The sequence below is a fragment of the Malania oleifera genome, chromosome 4 (genome assembly GCF_029873635.1).
Source record: "Malania oleifera isolate guangnan ecotype guangnan chromosome 4, ASM2987363v1, whole genome shotgun sequence".
In the NCBI taxonomy this organism is placed as follows: Eukaryota; Viridiplantae; Streptophyta; class Magnoliopsida; order Santalales; family Ximeniaceae; genus Malania; species Malania oleifera.
The window spans coordinates 40493153-40518793 of record NC_080420.1 but is presented as its reverse complement, the minus strand read 5'-3'; the positions used below and the strand labels follow the sequence as shown (position 1 = coordinate 40518793).

The 25641-nt window shown below is 36.4% G+C and overlaps 1 protein-coding gene across 3 annotated transcripts in view; it reads left to right on the top strand.

The window, feature by feature from the left end:
• LOC131153624 (pentatricopeptide repeat-containing protein At1g26460, mitochondrial) overlaps nucleotides 1-25196 on the top strand; it is a 31509-nt gene extending 6313 nt beyond the window's left edge. The window contains exons 2-8 of one of the 3 annotated variants that reach the window (XR_009136289.1): nucleotides 16528-16750; nucleotides 16845-17327; nucleotides 22005-22211; nucleotides 22701-22838; nucleotides 22957-23145; nucleotides 24665-24715; nucleotides 24842-25196. Coding sequence is in view for 2 of the 3 variants with exons in the window: in XM_058106056.1 (XP_057962039.1) it covers nucleotides 16528-16750; nucleotides 16845-17327; nucleotides 22005-22211; nucleotides 22701-22838; nucleotides 22957-23142 (1237 nt within the window). In the remaining variant the exon portion in view is untranslated. Of the gene's footprint in view, nucleotides 1-16527; nucleotides 16751-16844; nucleotides 17328-22004; nucleotides 22212-22700; nucleotides 22839-22956; nucleotides 23146-24664 lie in introns of all 3 variants that reach the window. The other 2 variants (XM_058106056.1, XM_058106055.1) reach the window with 2 other exon arrangements.
• Nucleotides 25197-25641: the final 445 nt, after the last annotated feature.

Here is a 25641-nt window from a genome sequence, read left to right as displayed (position 1 = left end):
TCAAGTTATCTCCTGAGGGAGCAATTCCACAGTCCAACAACCTATAGACAAAGGAAAGGTACCCATGACTGGATCCTCTCACTAGAGTTTTGGCAGTGCAGTGTATTTCAGGTGCCATAAACAAGGAAACATTTCCAAACAATGTCCCACTAGGAACCTAGCACTTGAAAGGGAAGATAGTGAGAAAAAGAAGAAGGAAAAGAAAGAAACTAGTGGAGAATCGTTGAAAAAGCTGTGTGAGTAGGATAGTCAAGATACACAGGAAGTGAATCTGGTTGTTACTAAGGAGACTGAAATACCCTTTCCTGAGAAGGAAACACCACTAGAAGTATCATCCCTACCTTCTAAGTTTAAGGATGTCATATCTGAGCCACCAGTCATCTCCCATGAGAGACTATCAACATGTCACCGACATTGTTCCTTATTCATCTCTGCCTCATATATTACATCATAGAGTGATTCCGATAGAACATGAGGAGCTGAAACAAGTGAATGAATTGAAGGAACATGACTTTGTTCAGAAGAGTTTAGGTCCACTTGCCTGCCCTACTTTCCCTAATTCCAAGAAAGATAACACTTTGAGCACATTCATCAATGATAGAGCAACCAACAAGATTGTCATTGAGAATAGGTTTCTCAAAATCATTGTTTCCAATGAAGATGTACAACTCATAGGTTACTTCTTGAAAGCCTCAAGGACCATGTTAAGCACCAAACTTAAATGTCCTAGTGCTTATCACCCACAAACCAATTGGCAAGTTGATGTAGTGAATAGGACCACATGCCTTAGCCCATTTTAGGTTATCATAGGATATAGTCCTAGGAAGCCTATAGATCTTATTCCACTACCACTTAAGTCTAGAGTGAGTGAGCCGACTGATGTTTTTGCAAAGCATATACACAATCTACTCTCTAAAATAAGAATGAAGGTTAATTTGAATTTTGAACATTATAAATCTCATGCTGATATACATTGCATGTTGAAAGAATTTTCAAAGGGTGATATGGTTATGATTTGTATTCATCTTGAGCAGATTCCTATAGGAAAGGTGAGGAAGTTACATGCTAACAAGATGGATCATTTCAAAATTTTAAAGAAAACTGGTTCTAATGCTTACATGCTTAATATTCTTATTGATTTTAGCATAAGCAATGTTTTTAATGTTGAAAATCTAACCCCATTTCTTGTAGCATCTTCTTTTGTGGAACCTTCAAATTTAACCCTGCAGGTGATCCCACTCCATTCCCACTCCTCTTGAACCTGAAAAACTGAAATTGCCTTTGCCTCTTCCCCTACCCATGCCCAAGAACCTTGATGTAATTTTGGATGACAAGACAAAGTTCACACAAGCAGGATCATGCCAGAAGTACTTGGTCAAGTGGAGAGGTGAACCACTTCTTGAAAGGAGCTAGAATTTTAAGGAAGACCTCCTTCATCTTAACCTAGAATGTTACTCCCAATACTTCACCTTTGATTCTTCGAAGAAGAATTCTTTTGGGCTCGAGAGAGATGATGGGGATCAGCATGCCCTACCTATGTCATTTTCAGATGTTGTGACACGTGGATGGCCTCTTGATTTCCGCATTTTCTTTATTGATATGCTGACACGTGGACGACCCCCTGATGTCCACATTTCCTTTTGACGACATGATGACACGTGGACGACCTCTCGATGTCCACATCAGTTCATAATTGTTTGTAGATTTTGAATGGATTATTTGAAGACTTGTTTTGAAGACTTTTTAGTGTGGTAAAGGCTCGAGTAGAGATGGCAAAACAAGTCCAAATTCAAGACCTGTGGGCCCCACATGGCCTTGTGGGCCCCACACGGCTCCATTGGGCCCATACAAATTTGGCCTCCCTTTGACTTTTGTTTGTATTTAATTTGTAAACATGCAAAGCAACTTGCTTGCATATGTATGTTAGGAAATTGTGTGAGTATGTCTAGTGAGTTGGAGTGTTAGTAAGTTGTGCTAAGTGTTTATTGTGTCTAGAAAGTTGGAGCATTTATTTTGTAACTTGTAAGAGTAATTAATTTGTCTAGTAAGTTGGTGTCTTTATTATTTGTGTTTTCCATGCTTGTGTGGGAATTGTTAGTTGATTAATTTCGTTGTCCCCCCATGCTAGCGAAGCTTATTAATGCTTTGTCCTCCCATGCTAGCTATATATATACCCCTTCATTGTAAGAACTATGTAGAGAGAGAAGTATTGATATTGAAAGGAAATTCCTTTGTTGAAGCTTGTTAAGCTTTGTCCAATCCTTGTGATTGTGTAGTAAGAGGCTACGTCGTTCTCCTCGGATATTAGGTGGTGAGAGATCACTATTCTATTTAGCGACTCCATCCCTATCCCACCTTCACGAGTTCCCTCCATCTCCCACACTGCTACCACCAAGTTACAACCAAGGCCGCCAATCCATCATTTCATTTGCTGCATACATATCCATATTTCAAAGTGTGCATGAAGAACTTCAGACAAGTTCTAACTATCCTCCAACGCTTCCACACGGCCACACCAAATACATTCACACCAAGTTACAACCAAGGCCGCCAATCCATCATTTCATTTGCTGCATTTATATCCATATTCCAAAGTGTGCACGAAGAACTTCAGACGAGTTCTAACTATCCTCCAACGCATCCACACGGCCACACCAAATACATTCACACGACCACTTCCCCTCCATTACATTGCTGCGTTTGTTTCAATATTTTAAAGCTTGTTCCAAAGAATTTTTTGACGTGGTCTAAGACTTGTGTTGAACAACGTCAAGTCATCCAAACAATTTCTTGGTAATTTTTGTACTTGTGTTTGAATCCTTGCTATATATATATTGTAAACCCTTGCTTATATTGATGCCTTTGCTTGAAAGCCTGAAATTCCATACTTGAATACCACATTTGAATCCATTGACTTCAATATTGATTCTTGCTAGTTTAAAATCAATTGTGAGAATATTGCTTGCTATCAATAGAACTTAAATTCTTGAAATTTTGAATAACATCTTTGTTGCATATAACTTGATTCCTTTGTGAAAGAACTCGAGACTTATTTTCTAGACAACATCATACACCCTTTCAAAATCCCAAAACATGTGAAATGTCTTCTGATTTATGGTGTTTATGTTCGGATAGTTGAATTTTTAATTTAAAGTATACTGAGTGTATGTGCTTGTGTGACGGTTGAAACCGTAGGACTAGGCCACCCTATCTCGTCTTACATCAGAACCCGAAAATTTGAGCCAAAGAGAGGCCAAAAAACCGTTGTCCCACGACAAATGATGAGGTTGTTTAACCCTTAAAAGTTCTTGCATCCCTTTGAACCCAAAGGGTTCATAGTGTAGGAAAGGTAGCACATGTCTGTAAAGCTCGTCATCTACTCTTTGCAAAGCATTGTTATCTCAACAGCAAGAAATCACCCACATATTGACCACTAAGGCACTACCTACGCTTCACCAAAGCAAGAAAAAAGAGCATTCCATAGTTGGTTTGCCACCCAACAATTAAGAAAAGAGAGGATGTTTGTTTCATTAGAATGACAACCCATCATGCAAAGATTTGAATTGAGGGCTTTAATAGGGTCTTCTAACCTCTAAAATAAACTAACTCCTTTATCCCTCTGCGTCCTAGATAGTGTGGAGCCTTTGTGTCATCACCTTTGGATCGCTTTGTAGAGTGCTTGCCTCTTTTAGCCATGTTTAGTTGATGAAGTGAAATGCCTTGCTTGTAGGTTATGTAGCTATCATAAAGAGCTGACCACATTTTTTGTTGTCAGTTAGCTATCTTATGCAACCCTTCTCTACACAAGCTTGGGTTGGCTATATATGGAATGGTTATGACACAAAGCATTGCATAAGCAATCTTTGCAGAAATTACAATGCATGCAAAGTTGCAAGCTTATTCTATTGAGGAGGACCAAGATTGGGAATGGGTGTGAATGGGTATAATAAAGGGCGCCCCCGGGCCACAAGGCTTCTCGCTTTGTGAGGGTTGGGGGAGGGTCGTTAAAGTATATGCAGCCTTACCCTTGTTTTTATGAAGAGAGGCTGTTTCCTTGTACTCGAATTTGTGACCGATTAACCTTACCGTGAATGGGTATAATAGTTTCAAAAAAAATAAGGTGGTGCTACTTTTTTCGAGCAAATGACCATGATAGAGTTGGTATTGTTCCAACAACATAGAATAGGGAAGGAATGATTATTCTCAAGTCTTACCATAGGATGATGGGAATGCTAATTCCCAATGTCTTAGAAGGCCTAGTTGAGGCTCCCCTTTTGGCTTGCCTTAAGACGAGGCATGTCCAAAATGTTGTGAGACTTTATTTAAAATACCAAATCCTAGAAAGGACAATACCTTGTGCACTTAGGCTATGCATTTGTACAAAACGTATGTCTTTTGCGCCTTTTTAGCTGGGGCTTATGCAGTTTGGGTGTGTGAAGCTCAAGTTTGCTTTTAGAAAATTTTAGCCACATGTTTATATGAAAGTGGTCATCTTGCAGAGCTTCTCTCATTTTTTTTTTCTTTCTTTTTTCGTCATCCGACTTGTCTAATATGAAATCTTGGGTTACATACACACTCCTACTTCTTGAATTTTATTTTCTTGGAAGTAAAGGAATCAAATCCTCAAATTTTCTTTGTCTTTTTGTGCTTATGTATTTTCATCTCTCTTGAAACACCAAATTAAGAGTTCTTCCAAAGGATTCGAGTCAATAGAATTTCAACTAAAAATACGCAAGATTGCACATATTAGCTCAAGATCATGTCGAAAAAGAACATCCAACCTTGATCAAGGTTATGTGTGAGGGGGCATGAGTCAAATGAGAGTTTGTGTTGGTACCACATACTATTGTACTCCTTCGCCAATCTTGAATGTGAATCTTGAATTTAGATTGACGCATTCTTGCAATTCCTTGTTGCTTCAATATTCTTTGATTGATTTTTCATTGGCAGCATAAAATTTTCGGCACCAAAGGGTACTTATTGTAGTATTTTCAATCGGTTGTCATTACCTTTTAGTTTTAGCTGCCGGTGAGATTTTCTCCTCCTGTTATTTCTTTTCTTAGTACTATTATTATTATTATTATTATTATTATTATTATTATTATTATTATTATTATTATTTCAATAGTTGGTTAGTAGTGGAGATTTTGTGTTTATGATTTGTAGGCTTAATATATGCGTTTTTCTGTTTTCCATTTGCAAGTCTTGGAGTATACGAACCTTTTTCAAAAGGTACTATTGCACTTTTATTTTTTAATTTTAGTCTAGCCTTGGATTCACACCCAAAATTGTATGCTTTAGATTATTTTTTTTTTAAATGCCTTGTGTTGTTTGTGTGCTTTCTATTGGTTGTAGGGCGTGGTTTAGAAAATTGTATATGTGAAATAAGTTTGCATTTAAAAAAGACAAAAAAATTCAAATGTGTAGTTCGCTTGTGTAACACAAATTTATCTTTGTACACATAGCCGGTCTCATGCCCGGATAATGGAGTAGGCTTGTGTTAGGTAGCTAACAGTCAGCATAAAACTTTGTTAGATATTTTTATCATGAATTCTTACCAAATTCATCTAGGTTACCGGATTAGTATAGAGGGGAGAGGGCTAATAAGTTAGCACAAGAAACTAAGATTAGATTAACAACTTGGAATAGAGGGGGCTCTTACGGGAAAATGTATGAAAATAGTGAAAACAATGTTTAAAGGAAAATTAACTTTATCTGCCTTCAAGAGACAAATGGGTAGGAGAGAAAGCTAGAGAAATTGAAAAATCGGGATCTAAACTTTGGTACATTGGAAAAGAGAAACATAAAAATGGGGTGAGAATTATTATTGACAATGACCTAAAAGATAATGTAGTAGATCTTAAAAAATAGCAGATAGGATCATTAAAATCAACATAGCTCTAGGCCTGAAAATTGTGAACGTCATTAGTGTGAATGCTCCCCAAATAGGCAGAAAATCTTAAAAGACAATTTTGGGAAGATATGGATAGTATCTTACAAGAGATACCAGCGTCTGAAAAAACATTTATAGGAGTTGATTTGAATGGACGCATTGGAAGGATAATATAGGCTAATGAGAGGATACATGGAGGCCATGGATATGGAAATAAAAATGAGGCCGGTGATACAATCTTAGATTTTGCCATGTCTTATGATTTGGTTATATTGAATACTTGCTTTATAAAAAGAGAAGAATACTTAATAACTTTATAGACATGGCTACAAAACATAGAGTCCTAGTGTTAGATATACATATTAAAAAAATGGAAGACAAAGAGTAACATAAATCAACACAGAAGGATTAGATGGTGGAGCTTGAACGGAGATATTATAGTAAATTCAAAGATAAAATGATCAAAGACTGTGATTGGATTGTAGCGGATAAGGTAGGTGCAAATACTGATTCAAATAAAATGGCTAATTCTATTGTACGTGAGAATTTAGGTATACTCTCAAGATGGGGGGGGGGGTGAAATGGGTTTTAAAATTTCTTTATAACTTTGTTTCACAAATTCCTTAGTTTGATTATTAACCAGCAAATTGATTTTCAGCAATCACACAAACACAATAATATTGATCAACAATCCTTTGATCAATCCAAACTCAATCTTTTATGAATGAATGATGTTAAAGACCAGCTTGATTAAAATCTCAGAACTTCAATATTCAAAATCTGAATTTTCTTCAGCAACGAATAATTTCAGAAGATAAATTTTATAAAGCCTGAGACTTTCCTTTAATTAATTATGCAAGATTAACTTCAGCTGTGATAAAAAAATCAGTATTCAACTTTAAACTTATTAAACCAATCAATAATAACAAATATGTTTGTTGATTTCAAGTATGAAACAAAATCAGTATTTCAGCAACTTCCAATATGCAGCAAGTTCTCAATAAACATACACGCAGATTATAAACTTACAATAAAGTAAAGAGATTAGGGAAGAAAAGCTGAAGATCAGATTTTTTACAAGGTTCGGCCAGAAGCCTACGTCCTTGCCCCAAGTAACACGCTGTGAGGATTTTCCTTTCCAACTTCGTTACCAGGTGAAGTTACAACTTCTCTCCCTCAAAGGTGGAGTTCGCCTCTCTAATGAGAATCCCCTCTCGCTAGGCAACGATCTAACAATCCTAAATCGTCAAGAAATCAAGAAACAAGAACAATCTTGGTTCGTACAAGTATAACTTTCAGTTAGAGCAGATTTGTACAATTGAAAAACAATTTACTTCAACAATAAACAATATAGAATAGTGAAGCTCAGTAGAATATCTCCAGGGTTCTGATTTGATTTGAAATTTTCAATAGAAAAGATCAAAAAACCGTGGGTTGTTTCAGCAAAAGCACAACAATACTTCAGAAAATATTTGAGCAGGAAAACTTTGAATTTGTAATTTGTATGAGCTTAATTGCTTGTGTGTAATTTGTAGAAATAACAAGTATTTATAGACTAGTAAAGTTACTTTACGTTTTCCCCAAGTTACTTGCAGTATTTTCCAAGTAATGTCTAAGTATTGAGCCCAAGAAATCAAATGTGGGAACTTTTCAAACATTGTCTAAAAGTTAAAACACGAACTTCAGTCGACTATGCTCAAGGTTAGTCGCCTGAGCCTTTTAATTTCAGCGTATTTTGAAAACACAGTGTTGGGTCAGTCGACTGAGCTTTAAGGGTCAGTCGCCTGTCTCGTTTCTGTTTGCTTTCTTAAAAACACATAAAAATGTCAGTCGCTTGATGATGATTCATCAGTTGCCCGTCTTGCGCTCAGCTTAAGTGATTTTTCAAATTTTAATTTCAAAAACTATGCTTGGATCTTGGAAAAAACATAAGTAAGACTTTAAAACATTTTCCATGATTTTGAAATAAGGTTTCTAAGTCACTTAACTTTCCTAAGAGCTTCATGCATCAATATTGAATTTGCGAAGTACTTACATGAGATTTATATATATAATAACTTCTATCTTAAGAACAAAGTCTTCATGCTTTGGCTTGCTTTCTATATCCAACTTGAAGCTTTCTAACTTCAATATACTTTGACATCTATCATAGCTCATTGTATTGAGTATAAACTTCATCAATTTTCTTCAAGCACATGAACTCGATCTTATAAGCTCTTTTTGAATACTTGATAGATACTTGAACAAACATGTTAAGTACACCCTTGATTTGTTATCATCAAAACAAGATTCTAAGTCTTGTTAGGCCAACAGTAAGGATAGCAAAGAGGTTTTAGGTGAGTCCAAAGGAAGATACTTGGGTAGTAAAGAAAGTTGGTGGTGGGATCAAGAAGTTCAACAAGCCGTTGAGACAAAAGTAATTTGGTATAATATATTGCAAAATTGTAGAAATATAGAATATCTTGAAAAATATAAAAAGATGAGAAAAATTGCAAAAAGAAACTATTTGTGAAGCTAAACATAGAAATTATGATACTTTATAGACTATAGTAGATACAAAAGAAGGAGACAAGGATATTTATAAACTTGCTAGAGTTAGAGAAAGAAAATGCAAAGATTTAGGTGATGTAAAATGTATGAAGGATGAGAATGGTAATGTTTTAATTAGAGAAGAAGACATAAAAGGGATGTGGCGAAGGAGAGGTGACGAAGATACTTTGGTAAGTCGTTGAGTGAAACCAAATTGAAAGATTGAATGTGGAAGTGACAAATAAGGAGAAAACTAAAATAGGAGATTTATTCGCAAAATTAGAGTTCTTGAAGTTAAGATGACATTAAAAAAATGAAAAACAGGAAATTTGTAAGACTGGATAAAATACCAATTGAAGTTTGGAAATGTTTAGGGGATAAAGGAAATATTTGGTTAACTAATCTATTCAACATTATTATAAAAACCAAGAAAATTCCAAAAGAATGGAGGAAAAGTACGTTTGTACCTTCATAAAAGATTAAGTCGATATTCAAAATTGTAATAACTATTGTGGAATTAAGATTATGAGTCATACAATGAAATTATGGGAAAGGGTAATTGAACATAGAATAATACTAGAAACGAGAATTTCAAAAAATGAATTTGGTTTTTTGCCTGAGAGATCAACAACAGAAGCTATTTATCTTTTAAAAAGCTTAATTGAAAAGTTTGAGGAAACAAAAAGAGACTTGCATATTGTTGACTTTGGTGTATTCCCAAGAGGGGGGGTGAATTGGAATTTTAAAAAACTTTTCTTAGGTTATGTTCAAATCCACAAGCAGTATACCGCAACCTTGGGTCTTTCTAAACTATTCCCAATATCACAGAAAAACTACTGAGCAAATATTGAAACAGATAAACCAATCTTAGTATTTCCCAACCATTCAAACCATGTATGTAAAATAATCAAGACAATAGATCGTAGCATACATGTACGAAATTGAAGTGCAGAAATTAAGAGAACACATGATATGATATCGGGGTTTGACCAATACTATCTACGTCCCCGTCTTGGCTCACAAGCACAAGGATTACCACTATTGCTCACTTAACAGGGGGAGTGACACCATTTACAACCAGGTCAATTAATGGGGTTGACCTCAACCTACAACTATGCCTTACCAGGATGGTGCACCTAGCTTTTCTAATCGGGTCAAAGCCAATTTGAGATTTTTATCACGGTAAGTCTCCCTCTTCAGGTCCACGCCTGGAATACAATCAATTACAACACAAGATGTGTACAAAATATATGCTTCTCAATCAAGCAGATTTGTACTAGTATTAATCAACACACACCAATAACGTAAGAACTATAAGCTCAATAGTGTATGTGTGCTAACAACACTCAAAGTAATGACTATCTCAAATTAGTACAAAAATGTATTAACAAACCAAAATTTGAAACTATGTAAGAAGTAAATCTCAATAACAGTTTAGGGTTTCAAAGATTTCTACCAATAGAAATTTAGAATATCTCAAAAATAATTTTCTCAATATCAAAGCACAAGGAGATATTCAAATATAACAACAATAACAACAAAACCAAGCCTTAGTCCCACTAAGTGGGGTCGGCTATATGAATCCTTTTTCGCCAATTTATGCGATCATGAACCATTTCTTTTGATAGATTCAAGGATATTAAATCCTTACTCACTATCTCCTCCCAAATTATTTTAGGTCTACCCTTATCCCTTCTACTGCCCCCCATAGTGACTAAGTCACTTTTTCTCACAGGTGCACTATAATACGTTGCAAGTGTCCATATCATCTGAGTCGTTCCTCCCTTATCTTATCTTCTATAGGAGCTATATCTAACTTACCACGAATATGTTCATTCCTTAATTTATTTTTCAATGTTATACCACTCATCCATCTAAGCATTCTCATCTCAGCAACTTTTACTTTTTGGATATTATGTTTCTTCGTCGCCGAACATTCCGATCCATATAGCATGGCTGATCTTATAGCTGTCCTATAAAACTTCCTTTTCAATTTTAAGGGTATTCTACGATCAAATAGCACACTTGAAGCACTTCTCCATTTTACCCAACCTGCTTTAACTCTATGCATTACATCATCTTCAATTTCTCCTTAGCTTGCATAATAGATCCAAGATATCGAAATCTACAAGTGTTATTTATATCTTCATCATCAAGTTTAACTTTGTCTCTAATATTCTTCCTATCATTACTAAAATTACATTTCATATATTCTGTTTTATTTCTACTTATCCTAAAGCCTCTAGATTCCAAAGTTTCTCTCCATAATTCTAACTCAGCCTCTACTCCGTCCCTAGTTTCGTCAATTAATACAATATCATTTGCAAATAACATACACCATGAAACCTTCTTTTGAATACTCTTAGTCAATTGGTCCATCACTAAAGCAAAAAGATAAAGACTCAAAGCAGAACCTTGATGTACACCTATGGTAATTGGAAATTCTCTAGTTTCTCCATCTATAGTCCTTACACTAGTCATTACTCCATCGTACGTATCCTTAATGATATCGGTATACCTACAACATACACCCTTTTTTTCTAAAATCCACCATAGAATTTTCCTAGGTATCCTATCATATGCTTTTTCTAGGTCAATAAATATCATATGCAAGTCCCCCTTCTTTTTCCTAAACTTTTCCATTAATCTTCTTAAAAGATAAATAGCTTCTGTGGTAGATCTCCCAGGCATAAAACCAAATTGATTTTATGAAATCTTCATTTCTAACCTTAATCTTTGTTCAACTACCCTTTCCCATAGTTTAATCGTATGACTCATAAGTTTAATTCCACGATAGTTATTACAATTTTGAATATCTCCTTTATTTTTGTATATAGGTATTAAAGTGTTTTTCCTCCATTCATCTGATATTTTCTTAGTTTTTACAATTGTATTAAATAAATTAGTTAACCATATAATTCCGTTATCACCCAAGCATTTCCAAACTTCAATTGGGATGTTATCTCATCCCATAGCTTTCCCATTTTTCATCTTTTTTAGTGCAAACTTAACTTCGTTAACTCTAATTATGCGAATAAATCTTATATTTTTAGTCTTTTCCTCATTTGACATTTCTAAGTTTAAGCCTTCTATTTGGTTTTCGTTAAACAACTTACTAAAGTAACTTTGCCATCTTTCTTTAATATCTTCGTCCTTAACCAAGACAATATCATCCTCACTTTTTATACATTTTACATTTCCTAAGTCCTTGCTCTTCCTTTTTCTAGCTTTAGTAAGTTTAAATATATCTCTTTCTCCTTCTTTTGTACCTAATCTATCATACAAACTATTAAATGATCTATATTTAGCTTCACTAACGGCCCTTTTTGCATCTTTTCTTGCCTCAAAATTTTCAAAGTTATCTCTGTTTTTACATTTTTGCCACGTTTTATATCAAATTCTTTTTGTCTTATGATTTTTTGTACATCTTTATCCCACCACCAACTCTCTTTGCTATTTGAGAATCTTCCCCTTGATTCACCTAAAATCTCTTTTGCTATCTTTTTAATAGAGCTAACTTATCTATTCCAAAGAGTATTTGTATCTATCCCATTCTCTAAGGTCTAATCCCCATCTTTGATCATTTTATCTTTAAATTTTGTTATATTTTCTCCTTTTAGGTTCCACCATCTAGTTATCTTACATTGGTTTATTTTATCCTTTTTCTTTCTTTTTTTAATACATATATCTAACACTAAGACTCTATGTTGTGTGGCTAGGCTTTCACCTGGAATAACTTTACAATCCTTGCATGATAAACGATCTACCCTCCTAGCTAAAAAAAAATCTATTTGACTTTTATTTTGTCTACTTTTAAAAGTTATTGAGTATTCTTCTCTCTTCTTAAAGCAAGTATTCATTATACTAAAATCATATGACATAGCAAAGTCTAAGATCATCTCCCCAGACTCATTTTGTCTCCATATCCATGTCCTCTATGTATCCTCACATAATTTTTATTATCTCTTTCAATGTGTCTATTCAAATCTCTTCCTATAAATATTTTCTCAGTCACTGGTATGCCTTGTATAATACTATCCATATCTTCCCAAAATTGTCTCTTAAGATTTTCTACTGAGCCAACTTGAGGAGCATAAGCACTAATGATATTTATTATCTCTTGTCCTAATACCATCTTGATTTTTATAATTCTATCCCTTACTCTAGTTACATCCACAACGCTATCTTTTAAGTTTTTGTTTATAATAATGTCTACTCCATTCTTATGTTTTTCTTTTCTAGTGTACCAAAGTTTAAATCCTGATTTATCGATTTCGCTAGCTTTCTCCCCCACCCACTTAGTTTCTTGAAGGAAAATTATATTAATTCTTCTTCTAATCATTGTATCCACAATTTTTATGCTTTTACCTGTAAGTGTCCCTATATTCCAAGTTGCTAATCTAATCCTAGTTTCCCGAACTAATGTCTTTACCTGCCCACGTCCAAAATGATGCAAGAAGCTTCGCATATTTGACACCGTACCCAGGCGCTGACACGGCGCGTCGCTTCGGGGCGACGACCTAGCCCACCCTCACCCACTTTTCGCTACACCCGGGTGGTTTAAGTGCAACGCGTCGCTCGTAAGGGTCGCCCCAACAAATATTCGGTAAGGATTCATATCATAGTGATCTGAAAAATTTTATGCTGGCTGTCAGCTACCTAACGCAACCCTCCTTCTTAACTTGGGCTTGGGACCGACTTGTAAAAATATTTTTGCACACACAAAAATACAAGCCCAATGAGTCTTGCAATAATAATGCAAAGACTCACTTAGCTATAAGATTTTTCCCAACCAAAGATTTATTAAATGAAATTAAGGGGAAAAATCTTTGCTTAACCCCCAATTGAAAATCAAATATGCGATACAAAAACGAGGGTTCTTACAATAGAGCAATGAATAAACATTCACAGAGCTTAGATTTCTCGAAAGAATGGTAGTATATGAGTGTATGGGGTTTGTATAAGGAAATAGAGCTTAAGAAATTTCAGAGGATTTTTGCTTAATATATTTGCTAATTGTCATCTAATCCAAGCAAATGAGCCTCTATATTGAATATGTTAAAATTATAACCGTTGGGGAAATGTAGCGTATTATTAAATTTGTTTTAAAACCATTTAAGAAAATTAATCCTGTTTAACTTAAAATAACCACGGTAAAAATTAAAACAACTCGAGAGTTTCGGGCACCTAACCCATGGTTCAGTCGCCCGAACAGACACAATAGAAAAAAGTTGATTATTGAAGTTCGGGTGCCTAAATCATGGTTCGGTTTGCCGACCAAAGACGATTTCCATTCTGTCTGAGGTTCGGTCGCCTGGTCCTGAGTTTGGTTTACCGAACTCATGTATTCGGTAGCCTGGGGGTAATTTGAACGTGAAGTTTGGCCGCCAAGTTGGTGGGAAAAGTCAGAATTGTGGTTTGGTTGACCGGAGACGCTACGTTCCTTTTGGTTTGGTCGCCCGAAACCAAGTCAACACTTTGACTGGTCAATGGTTCGATTGCCCGAAGTGTTTTGAACACAACTATTCGGTCGCCTGAAGCCTCACTGATTTATCCCTCTAAGTCCTGTTTTACTTCAATTAATTCCCTTGATAGTATATGTGATATTGAGGACTATTTTACATGTAAGTGCAAGGACCTAAGGTTATTCTAAGGCCTTTTCAAGTACGCCTAAAAACCTGGCATCGGTCGACCATCCCTAAGGTCCATCTATGGTCTTGAACTTATAGATCTTACATGCATGATATGCACCAATTATTACAGACTGATAGATAATTAATGTTACAGATCCAAATTAAATGAAATATAAGTTACAACAAATAAATATGCTGGGTCTTCATTTTCTTTAAGGTCGTGTGCACTATATAATACTGCCAATTTATCCTGCACATGAACATGGTAAACATTAAATACCTTGTATTTGTCATTATAAAAAACGAGATAGGACTCAAAAAGTCAACACATATGGTTTTTATTAGCCTAAAGAAAGCTTATGATAGAGTACCTAGGGAAGTTCTTTGGTGGGTCTTGGAAAAGAAGGGAGTTTGCGGTTGATATAGAGGTCATTAAGGATATGTATGATAGAGTAGTGACTAATGTTAGGACTATAGGAGGGGAATCTAGAGATTTTCCATTCACAACAAGTGTACATCGAGGTTCTACTTTGAGTCCTTATCTTTCTACTTTAGTGATTGATGAACTTACTAGGCAAAATATTCAAAATGAGATCCTTTTGTGTATGTTGTTTGCAGATGATATTGCGTTGATTGATGATAGTAGGAGTGGAATAGAATCTAAGCTAGAACTTTGGGGAGCTACATTAAAGTCTAAAGGGTTTAGGATAAGTAGGACTAAGATAGAATATATGAAACGTAATTTTAGTAATGCAAGGAGTAGTATTAGAGAGAAGATTAAACTTGATAATCAGGAGATTAATAACACTTATAGATTTTGATATCTTGAATCCATTATGCAAGCAGAAGGGGAAATTGAAGAAGATGTAGTACATAAAATTAAAACGGATGCGTAAAATGGAGGAGTGCGTTAGATGTGTTGTGTGATCGTAGAATATCCTTAAAATTAAAAGAAAAGTTTAATGAGATGACTATAAGGCCGTGCTTTATGATTTAGCATGTTGGGGAACTAAGAAGCATATACAAAAAGTAAAAGTTTCTGAAATACAAATTTTTAAGGTGGATGAGTGGTATAACATTAAAAGATAAAGTAAAAAATTAGCATATATGTAATAATTTAGACATAACACCAATTAAAGACTAGATAAAGGAAAAGCGACTTAGATGGTTTAAGCATTTGAAACGTAGGCCTAGTAGAGCACTTGTGAGAAGGAGTGAGTTAGTTATTGTTTCTAGCATGAAAAATGGTAGGAGTAGGCCTAAAATAACTTGGAATGAGGTAGTGAGGAAGAGTTTAATAGCTCTTAATCTAATAGAGGAAAACACTCTCGATTGGGTGAATTGGCAAAAAAAGGATGCATGTAGCTGAGCCCACCTTGTGGGACTAAAGGCTTGTTGTTGTTTATATGAAAGAAATGTCCTAGTATGAGTTGATCCCTAAATCTCGACTCCCGAACCTTCACCTTCTCATAATTTTGAATGTTGTATCTTTGATTATTAAAATAATTTGAACTTTGTAATATTATTACTCCCTTTTGGCATGATGTGCTTTATGAATTCAAGTTAGGCTAACAAGTAGTTTATAGAAGTATAATTTTTGTAATTTTCGTAGTTGTAAAAAATATAATAATTTGTTTACTTATTTTTATCTAAAAAATTAAGTTCCCAAGGCTTACACCTCAATAGCTTAGGGCCGATGCCTTGTCTTACGCATTTGCCTTTCGAAACATTGCTTATTCCCATGCTATTTCATCATTACGAAGGAATATAATAGTTCTCAAAGATATGGTGATCTTGCAAAGTCTGGTATTGTTCCAATCAACATGGAATAGACAACGGGATTTGTGATGCATATTTGTGCCATTTTATGTTGGTTGGAATGATACAAACTTTTGTGCCGTGATGTGTCTCGAAATGACAGTCTTGTTTTGTAAACTATTGTATCCGCGTACAATAGCTATTCCATTTTGCGAATCAAGAATCAAATATAATGTATTTTATCATTAAAAGGCAACATGTCAAAAATTTGACTCTCATGTGCCTATGCTTCAGCTAGACTTTTGAATCATATTAATTGGCTGCCAACAATCAGTGCCACAGAAGGGAGAACCCATGAAATCTGGAGGCAGGATTAACAGCATCCATGTGCATGATATTGGATAGAGCCTTGAGGCAGGACATCCCTGTGTGCGCATCTATGCGTATACATGTGTGGCATGGTAGTGGTGAAACAGGGTATTCATGCATGTGTAAGATACATGGTACTAAAACATGATAGTGGCACTGCTTGGTTGGTGCGTTGTTGTACTGACAAGGTAATACTGATAAACAGCAGCATTTGATTTATTGTCTATATCAATGTATGTGTGTGTATGAATTGGCCCATGTGCGCATTCATGTTCCCTTGTTTGTATGTGTCCTGAAATCTGCATTAACTTTATGATGAATGGATCCTCGATTTATTGATATCAGGATGCTGCAGACAGGAAAAGAATCTCTTCCTGATGATGAATCATATGACCTGGTTGTTGGCATGCTGTTTTTAACAGACCAGATTGATGCTGCACTGAAATATATCGACTTGACTCTGAAATCTGGTTATATGTTGTCAATGAGCATTTTTACTGAATGTGTGAAAAGCTGTGTTAATAAGGGGAGGCTGGATGCCTTGGTATCAATTATAGAAAGGTGCAAGGTATGTATTTGTTTTTCAAAGATTTTTCTTGATGTGCGAATTTCTGTTTATCCTTTATATATCACTTTGTTTCTTTTGGCCTTGGTGTTATCAGACAATGGATCAGAACAAAGCTCTCTGCCCAAACTGGAATCTGTGCATCTACATTGCAGATATTGCAATGCAAGGGGATAATAGCAAGTTAGCTTTTTATGCCCTGGAATTTATGGCCAAATTGATTGCTCGGGGTGAGAACGCCAGGCCACCAGTTCTGTACTCTGTGGATGAAGGTCTGGTTGTTTCAGCACTTGGAACAGCCTGTAGAACCTACAGTTCTACACTTCTGGATGCATCTTGGGCAATTCTACGGCGTTCGTTGCGTCAAAAGAAAGCCCCTAATCCAGAATCTTACCTTGGGAAGATATATGCCTATGCTTCATTGGGGAATTTGCAGAGGGCCTTCAGTACTCTGCGTGAATTTGAGACCGCTTATGGCAATTCCACTAGTGAAGCAGAAGAGGACCTATTTTCTCCCTTTACCTCTTTATATCCCTTGGTTGTGGCATCCTCCAAGAGGGGTTTTGAGACTTTGGATTCGGTATGTCCTTTCTGGTGAAATATGATTTTATCTGATCATATTGTTTAAGAAACAGATAAATATATAATGATTTGTCTGTTGATTTATTTGTGGATTTTTTACATTTGTAGACATCAATAATAGTGTAGATATAGATCTATAATTTCACCAATTATTATGATTTTGAAATGCCTTCATTGTCCCATAAACAAAAATTCTGGGTCATGATGAGGTAGGACGAGAATCGGATATTCGGATGGATCATTTTGACCCAGTTTGGAGGCCTTTGTCAAAGAATAGGGTCAGTGTATTCTTGGGTCCTAAACCCAAATGTGCTTAATTGGTTGTTTATTATTTGTGTTTAGTTTGCTTGTAGTAGGATTATTTATTTTGGGCGCCCGTTTATAATATTTGTGTATTTTTAGGGGTGTGTTTGTAATTTCATGTAGTTTTAGTGGGTATATGTGTCATTTCTTTGTTATTGGCTTTGTTATAAGTAGTGTGTGAGCCATATAGGATTCGGTTATTGATGAATTTTGAAATGAAGTGAGTGTGATTTTGTCCCTTGTATCTCCTTTCTCTCCCTTCTTTCTTCTTCCTCGCTTATCTCTCCGACATTCTCTCTTGGCTGCAAATACATGATGCCGTTCTGCATCATTTGGTATCAGAGCCTGAATTCGATCTTCATTCTTCCATTTAAATTCTCCATTCCCCCTCTCACTCATTCTTCTTCTTCTTCCTTCATCTCCTTTTCTTCTTCTCTATTTTGTCTCTTATTCTGTTCTGTTGCAGCACTTTCCATCCTACAGCAATTCCTCCCTTGTTAATTTTTCTTTTTCTTTTCCATCTCAGTTTCTTCTCTATTCTCTCCCTGTTTTCTGCTTCTTTCTCACTGCTATCAACAGGTCTCGTCCCTTCTCCCTTGTTTTTCATTCTTCTTATCTTCTCTTCTTTCTGTCTCTTTTCCATAATTCTCTCAATTCTCTCAATTCTCAGTTCTCTCTCTATTCTCAATTCAGCCCTGTTCATTGCCAGAAAATAAAAAAATTGGTCATGCCGCTGATCTTGAAACCCTAATTTCAAGACATCAGCTTGCAAAACCACTACCACTATTAGAAAGACACACTTCCAAAAGGCCCATTCTCAACATTCTATCTCCATCCAGTGAGCATGGTGGGCCCACATGCACCTGAAAATTTTCGAGCAAGACTCCCTTTGAAATTCCTAGTTCCTGGGATTGTTTTTGCACACCACCACCACCATTGCAATCCGCACCCCTTGATCTATCTTTGCCTGAAATTTCATTGCCGGAGGATCCTTGTTGGTGGCTCATGCGCCCAATGCATCAGCAACATGTGTGAGGAAAACTGCCAGTCTCCCCTGCATTTTCCAGTTTCACAAGAAATTGCTCTAGCTGCGAGATTTTGGGTTTTTCCATGATATTTTGATCTGCAACGTGATATTTTCATTGGGGACGTGATATTTTGCAAGCAAGCACGACAATTTTTAGGAAAACTAGAAAAGCTATAAATTGTCACGGCCAGCATCAAGAATCAGGGTTTTTTGCTGCATTTTGTGAATATTCTAAGTGAATTTGTTTCATTTCTGCATGCTACTCAGGATTAAAGGTGAGATAGAGATGGTTCCTTGAAAATTGGGAGTAGTTTGTGGTTTGCATGAGTATATTGAGGATTGTTAGGAAATTGTTTAAAGGTCTTTTGTAAATAATTGCAACATGGTGACTAATGTTGAGTTGTCTGCAAAAGGTAGAATTGTTGTCCAGTAGGAAACCTTACATGGAGAATGCCTTGGAGACTTAGTGCTGATGTTCTGAATAGACTAACATTTGAAGTTGCAGCCTTAGGTAAGTGGCCCATGGATTTTCCTACCAAACAAGAAAGTGGTATAGCTGGTGATAGTTTTGAGTTGCGTGAAGGTCATGTTAAAGTTTGATGTACATCGTTGGCCACAACCTAACAACTTAAGATTTTAGATAAAGTGGGAATCTAACATGGTACCAGAGCTGGTTACTTGGAGGTCCTGGGTTCTAGTCTCATTGCTGCATTTACTGACAAATTATTATATTCCCTTTAATGGGTGTTATCTATCATGTGTATCACTCTACGTGCTGTCGGGCTGCACGTGTTGGGTAGTCTTAAAGCTTGATATATATCATTGGCCCACAGCTTAACAGCTTAAGCTTTTAGGTAAAATGGTAATCTAACAGGCTGAAATGATCATTTGAGTATGGAGTTAAGTAGAAGTCTCATAATTTAATGGCGATGATTGTCTTGACGAATTTGATAGTTGGGTGTATTCTTTGGTATGACATGAACAAGGCTAGAAAGTTGTATTTGGCTGAATCAAAATTGAAGGGAGCTGCTCGAATTTGATGGATTTAACAGCAGGAGGCCTTTAGGAGAAAGGATATTTGGTGAGATATAGTAGTGGGATGAGATGAAGCAAGCCATGTTCTAGCAATTTGTACTTCCCAATTACCAGCAACATGTTTATCTGCGACTCTTTGATTTGAAGCAAGAAAAGACAGTGACAAAGCAAACTTGTAGGTTCTATCATTTGGCTATTTGTGCCAACGTAGAATGGAAAGAGGATGTAATGATAGCTTTGTTTCAGAAAGGGTTGAAGCCAGCCATTAACTCCAAGCTTGCTGCATGTTGTCACTATAGTTGGGGACGCAGTACAGGTTGCCACTCAGATTGAGCTGGATATGCAGAGTAATCCTCCTAGAGCTAGGTTTATCCTTTGGTTTTAGATGAGTAGCAAAGCTGTCGAGAGAACTCAATTGGGCAATTAAGGAGTTTGTATTAATACCCCTTGGAAGATTCTTGAGCATTCGGGAACATCTCCTAAGGTGCAATCATCAATCAAGTGCTTCAAATGTCAACGTTTTGTGCATCCAGGTTCACAATGTCCTAACCAAGTCATCGCTGTAGCAGAAAAAGAAGATGATGGTGATGGCTTTCAAGTAGTTGGAAGTGAAATATAAATCTCAAGTGGCTTGAATGATGATGGGTACATGAAAATTTGTTTAGTGCTTCAACATATTCTCTCTCCCGCAAGGTTGAAGAAAAAGAAGATTGGAGGCATACTAACATCTTTTAGACTTAGGTGATTTGTCAAGAGCAGCTTTGTACTTTTTAGTTATTGATGCTGGTAGTTATATAAATGTAGTTTCTGAAGAAGCTGTGAAGAAGTTGAATTTGGGAGTTGAACCTAATTGAACCACACAAAATTGCTGGGGTGAACAATTTAAAATTGAAGGTCCATGATTGTTGTAGAAGTTGCTTGGTCACCTTCAATTGTGGAGTTGACGTAGTGTGATATCCTTCCTCTCAAGATTTGTCATATCCTTTTGGGCTGTCCATGGTTATTTGATAGGAGGTTTAAGCATGGTGGGTATTAAAATTCTTATTCCTTCTCCAACGACAAGAAGCATAAGTTAATGCCCCCACTCGCCAAATTGAAGGGAGATGATTTTATTCATGGTGATGGACTTATCGGTACTATTCTTTTCGGAAGGAGGGAATAAATGTAGGACGAGAAGCAGGTACTAGATGGATCATTTTGACCCAATTTGGAGGCCTATGTCCAAGAACAAGGTCAATGGATTATTGGGTCCTAAACCCAAATATGTTTAATTAATTGTTTATTGTGTGTGTGTTTAGTTTACTTGTAGTGGGATTCTGTATTTTGGGGGCTTGCTTGTAATATTTGTGTATTTTTAGGACTCTGTTTGTATTTTCATGTAGTTTTAGGGGTATGTGTAATTTCTTGTATTATTGCCTTATAAATAGTGTGAAAGCCATGTTGGAATTGGTTATTGATGAAATTTCAATTAATGTGAACATGTGTTTTTCTCCCTTGTATCTCCTTCCCTTCTTTCTTCTTCCACTCTCTTCCCTACATTATCTCTTGGCTGCAAATCAATGAGAGTTTGTGTTATCTGACATTGGTTGCCTTTATGTCCATACACATGGACCATGGCTGTTGAAAATATACAATGCAGCAAATATACAATTCAATTGATCTTTGCGTTACAGTAATCTTTGACCATTTTCACGTCTTAAAATTGTTACTGCCTGGATTTGATAGAAGCTTTTGTATGCTTATGTGGAGGATTTGGAAGGGCTAGGGATGCTACTGTGTTGTGGATTGTGCGTTTTTTTTACTGTTTTTGGGGGTGTTTGCTTGGAAAGGATTGCTCTGCTTTTTCAAGATCGTTCTTTACCTTTTGCTGCTACATTGTGTGGTTTTTTTCTTTCATCCCTTCTTATGGGTTTTTTCTGCTGTTTGCTTGAAAGAAACTTGTTTTTCAGATCTCTAGCTGGACTGGCAGTTGCTATTGATTGATTTGCATCTGTTTATATGCTTTTTATTTTTATTTTTATTTTTATTTTTATTTTTCTCTGTTCTTCTGCATGCTTTAGGAGGATGTATTTTCCACATTGTATCTTGTTTATCTTTTCTCCCTTTATGGAAGTTTTTCTTTTATAGAAAAATGTAGTTTCTGCATGTCAAGAAGCATATTATGGTGTTCCTTTACCTTGATATACTGTTTTATGGAGTAGATAGAATGTTATCTGTTGTTTATCTTGTGTAGGTCTTGCATTCTGAAACTTCTTTTACCCACTATTTATCTGTAATTTTTTGACTTGATCTCCATTTTAAAATTCCCAGGTCTATTTTCAGCTGGAAAATTTGAGCTGTGCTGATCCTCCCTTCAAGTCTGTTGCTGCACTTAATTGTATTATTCTAGGTTGTGCAAATATATGGGATCTTGATCGTGCATACCAAACTTTTGAGGCAATTAGTGCCTCATTTGGATCGACTCCAAATATTCACTCATACAATGCTTTGATGTATGCATTTGGGAAGCTCAGGAAGGTGGATATTTGGTGACTGCATTCCTCTTGCTTCTCTTCTCTCAACTCAACATGCACCACACACACACAAAATGCACATGTACACGTGCACATGCACATGTGTTCTATGCACATATGCTTGTATCTGTTTGCTTACATGTGCTGATGTGCATCATGCCATTTTGTTGCCTGCACATGGTTCTCCTAGCAATGATGCATGCAATAACTCACCCCTTCTTTTGTCCCCACCCCAAAAACTTGCCCTATAGCCATGTCACTGTATCATTGTTGACCTGGGGAAAAAAAATATTTATTAGCAATTGTGAGTGGTCCTAGGGAGCGATTTTTGGCATGGGGGCTGCTTAAGGATTGGGTTGGAACATACGTTTTCAAGGGTCCTCATGTGTATCGTGCATGCGCACTAGCACACAAGGAAACATGCACAAGCGCAAACTTTGTGTTCTCTGAAACAGTTAAATTAGCCACATTACCTGACATTTTCCTGTGGCAGACATATGAGGCTTCAAGGGTGTTTGATCACTTAACAAGTCTGGGAGTTAAACCAAATGCAATATCATATTCATTACTTGTTGATGCTCATCTCATTAACCGTGACCAAAAGGCAGCTCTTTCTGTGATTGATGAGATGGTAATGGCATTGTTCCGATTATTATTAAGTTGATCTTTGTTTCTTCCATTTTCTATTATTATTGATATTGCTCTGCTTCCCTGTTTTTGATTTCTGCTCATGCAAAACCATGGGGCAGGTATCTGCTGGATTTATTCCATCGAGAGAGACATTAAAGAAGGTCCGAAGGCGATGTATTCGTGAGATGGACTATGATAGTGATGATCGGGTGGATTCCTTGGCTAAAAAGTTTAAAATTCGATTGGGCATAGAGGCTCGTAGAGACGCGCTGTTTACTCTTGAATATAGCACTGGTTACTCTTGATAGGTAAAATTTGCATATATCTTCTTCAAATAAATAACAAAAGAATTGGAAGATGGCTGTATTGTCATGTACCACTTAATTGTTGTCATGCATGATACATTAACATTTTTTTTTTTTTTCAGAAAAATGAAAACTAGGGTTATGTTGTACATTTAGGTATATGCCTGGCAAAACGGGCCCAGACCCGACGGGTCACCCGTGACCTGCCTGGTTAAAACGGGTTTAGGTCTATGAAAATCAATCCGTTTATAAACGGGTCAACCCATGACTCGCCCGTTTATAAATAGGTCACCCGGGTTCGGGTCGGGTCAGGTCATCTGCCGGGTGACCCGTTTACTTGGCTACTATTGATGTTAAAACCCTAAATGACTAAATCCTATTCCTAATTCCTAATCCTCGCTGCGACTGCCTCCTCGAGGCTCCAGACTCCCCTCCTCAATCTCTCCCTCCATGAGTGACGACCATGATGAAAGCTTACTTCGAGTGTGCCGACGAGTGCTTGGATAGGAGGCTCTGGTAGGAAGAGCTGCGCCACTCGCCCATCGCCATCGCCATCGCCATCGCCATCGCCATTGTCATCGCCGGAAGTGGCAGGAAGCAAGCCCTAGATTTGGCATTAAATCAAATCGCGAGGTAGAAGAAAGGTAGGGGTTACGAGTCGAATAGTTGAAGAGAACAGAGACGGCTTTAAACAACAAAAGGAGAATAGAGCATGGTGGATGGATCAGAGGTCCTCTTCCTCCTCCTCTTTCTCCATGTCTCCTTCGGATTGATTTTGATTTAATGTTTTAAACCCCAAGATTTAAAAATCTGATTTTGATTCCTCCTCCAACTAAGAGAGACCTGATGAGAGATGAGAGACAAGAGATGAGTGATGAGTGATGAGTGATGAGTGATGAGAGATAATTTAATTTTTTTTGCTTTAAATTTTAAAATAATTGATTTTTTTAAACGGGTAACCCGTGACCCGCCTGTTTATTAAACAGACGAGTTAGGGTTTATAGGGTTGTGACCTATTTATGACCCGGCCCGTTTATGACCCAACCCGTTTCCAACCCGCCCGGATCCGGCCCGTGAACCCGTTTTTCCATCCCTTATTTAGGAGGTTCACTAGGCCGGGAAGTTCGATAATTGCCATCTTTAGTATTTGTTTGGATGAATGTATGATGCTTAAGGCTCCATTTGGTCGAGGGATGTATATATTTTTTGAAAAATAAATTTTTCATTATCCTCAGGTTGGTGCCACACATAAAAGAAATAAATTTTCAACAGAAAATAACATTCCCTATGTCTTAATTCTCTTTCCAAGCAAAGAAAGATAAAGGAAATTTTACAATTTTTCCCTCGTAAATTAGTTTCCCAATCTTCCATTGAAAAATATTTACTGTCCAAACAAATGGAGCCTAAAATCATCCGTTTCTTCCCTTTTCCCAGCTTTGAAGATTTTTCTTATAGATTTTCTGTCTACCTGTTTTCTGTGGCATTAGAAGAAGTCTGAACTAAAATGCTGATTTCTATGTAGATGGGGCCATAATGGTGTGGATGAAAAAAAGATTGAATGCGCTTGACCCTGGTAAAACGATTACGCCACTGTTTTATTTTAATTTCATATATGCATTTAGAGTGCCGAGTTCTGCACAGGATATATTAGAGTACATCGGCTACACATTTCAGCAATAATCTTATTTTAATCTAGCAGGTTTGCGTCTGTCTGGAGCATAAAAAGAAATACAACACTCAAGTTTTCTCATGTTGTGGCCCCATGTTTTGAAGCAAACCTTCATCCTTTGTAAATTATTTTATTCTACTGAATTTTGAGTCTTGGGAAGGTGAACGAGTGTTAGGATCCTAGCAGTTCATAGCTGTATGATGATTCGCTTTTCATTTGTGTAGTCATTTTTGTGCTTCCGTAGGGGGAAAAAGTTGCAGGGAAATGTCAATCTGCATGAGATATTTGAATGAATATATGTACGATGCTAAAAATTACCAAAGATGCTTGGTGTAGTTTTTCATTCATAATTTAATTTTAAGCTCACTTATTTTTTTGGGTTCAATTTTATCCTGCTATGTTGTAATGGTTGGGAAACAGTACATGAATGGTTGATGGAGTCTTGGTGTTTTTCCAGCTTCCCCCATTTTATTTCAGCTTTAATGTTATAATGAGCTTGTAAAAGGTTGCATTACCTTGTAGAACAGTTTTGTCAACCAGGCAAACCACCATCGGTCCTATTTGTAGGGTTCAGAATGGAATTTAAGCTTGCAAATGCTTGTGTTTCTTTTGCCATTAGGAAAACGAATGAAGCATATGCTTGCATGGCACGCAATATAGTTGGAACCCATCTCAAATTTCTATTTTTAATTAATTTATATTTTGTTTGAGATTTGGAGCATTAGGAATTTGGATAGCAAAATATAAGATATTCATTTATCTTATGTTTGCAGGAATTTTGAATTTGGATTTATATTAGATTTGAGTAAGATATAATATGAAATTGTATT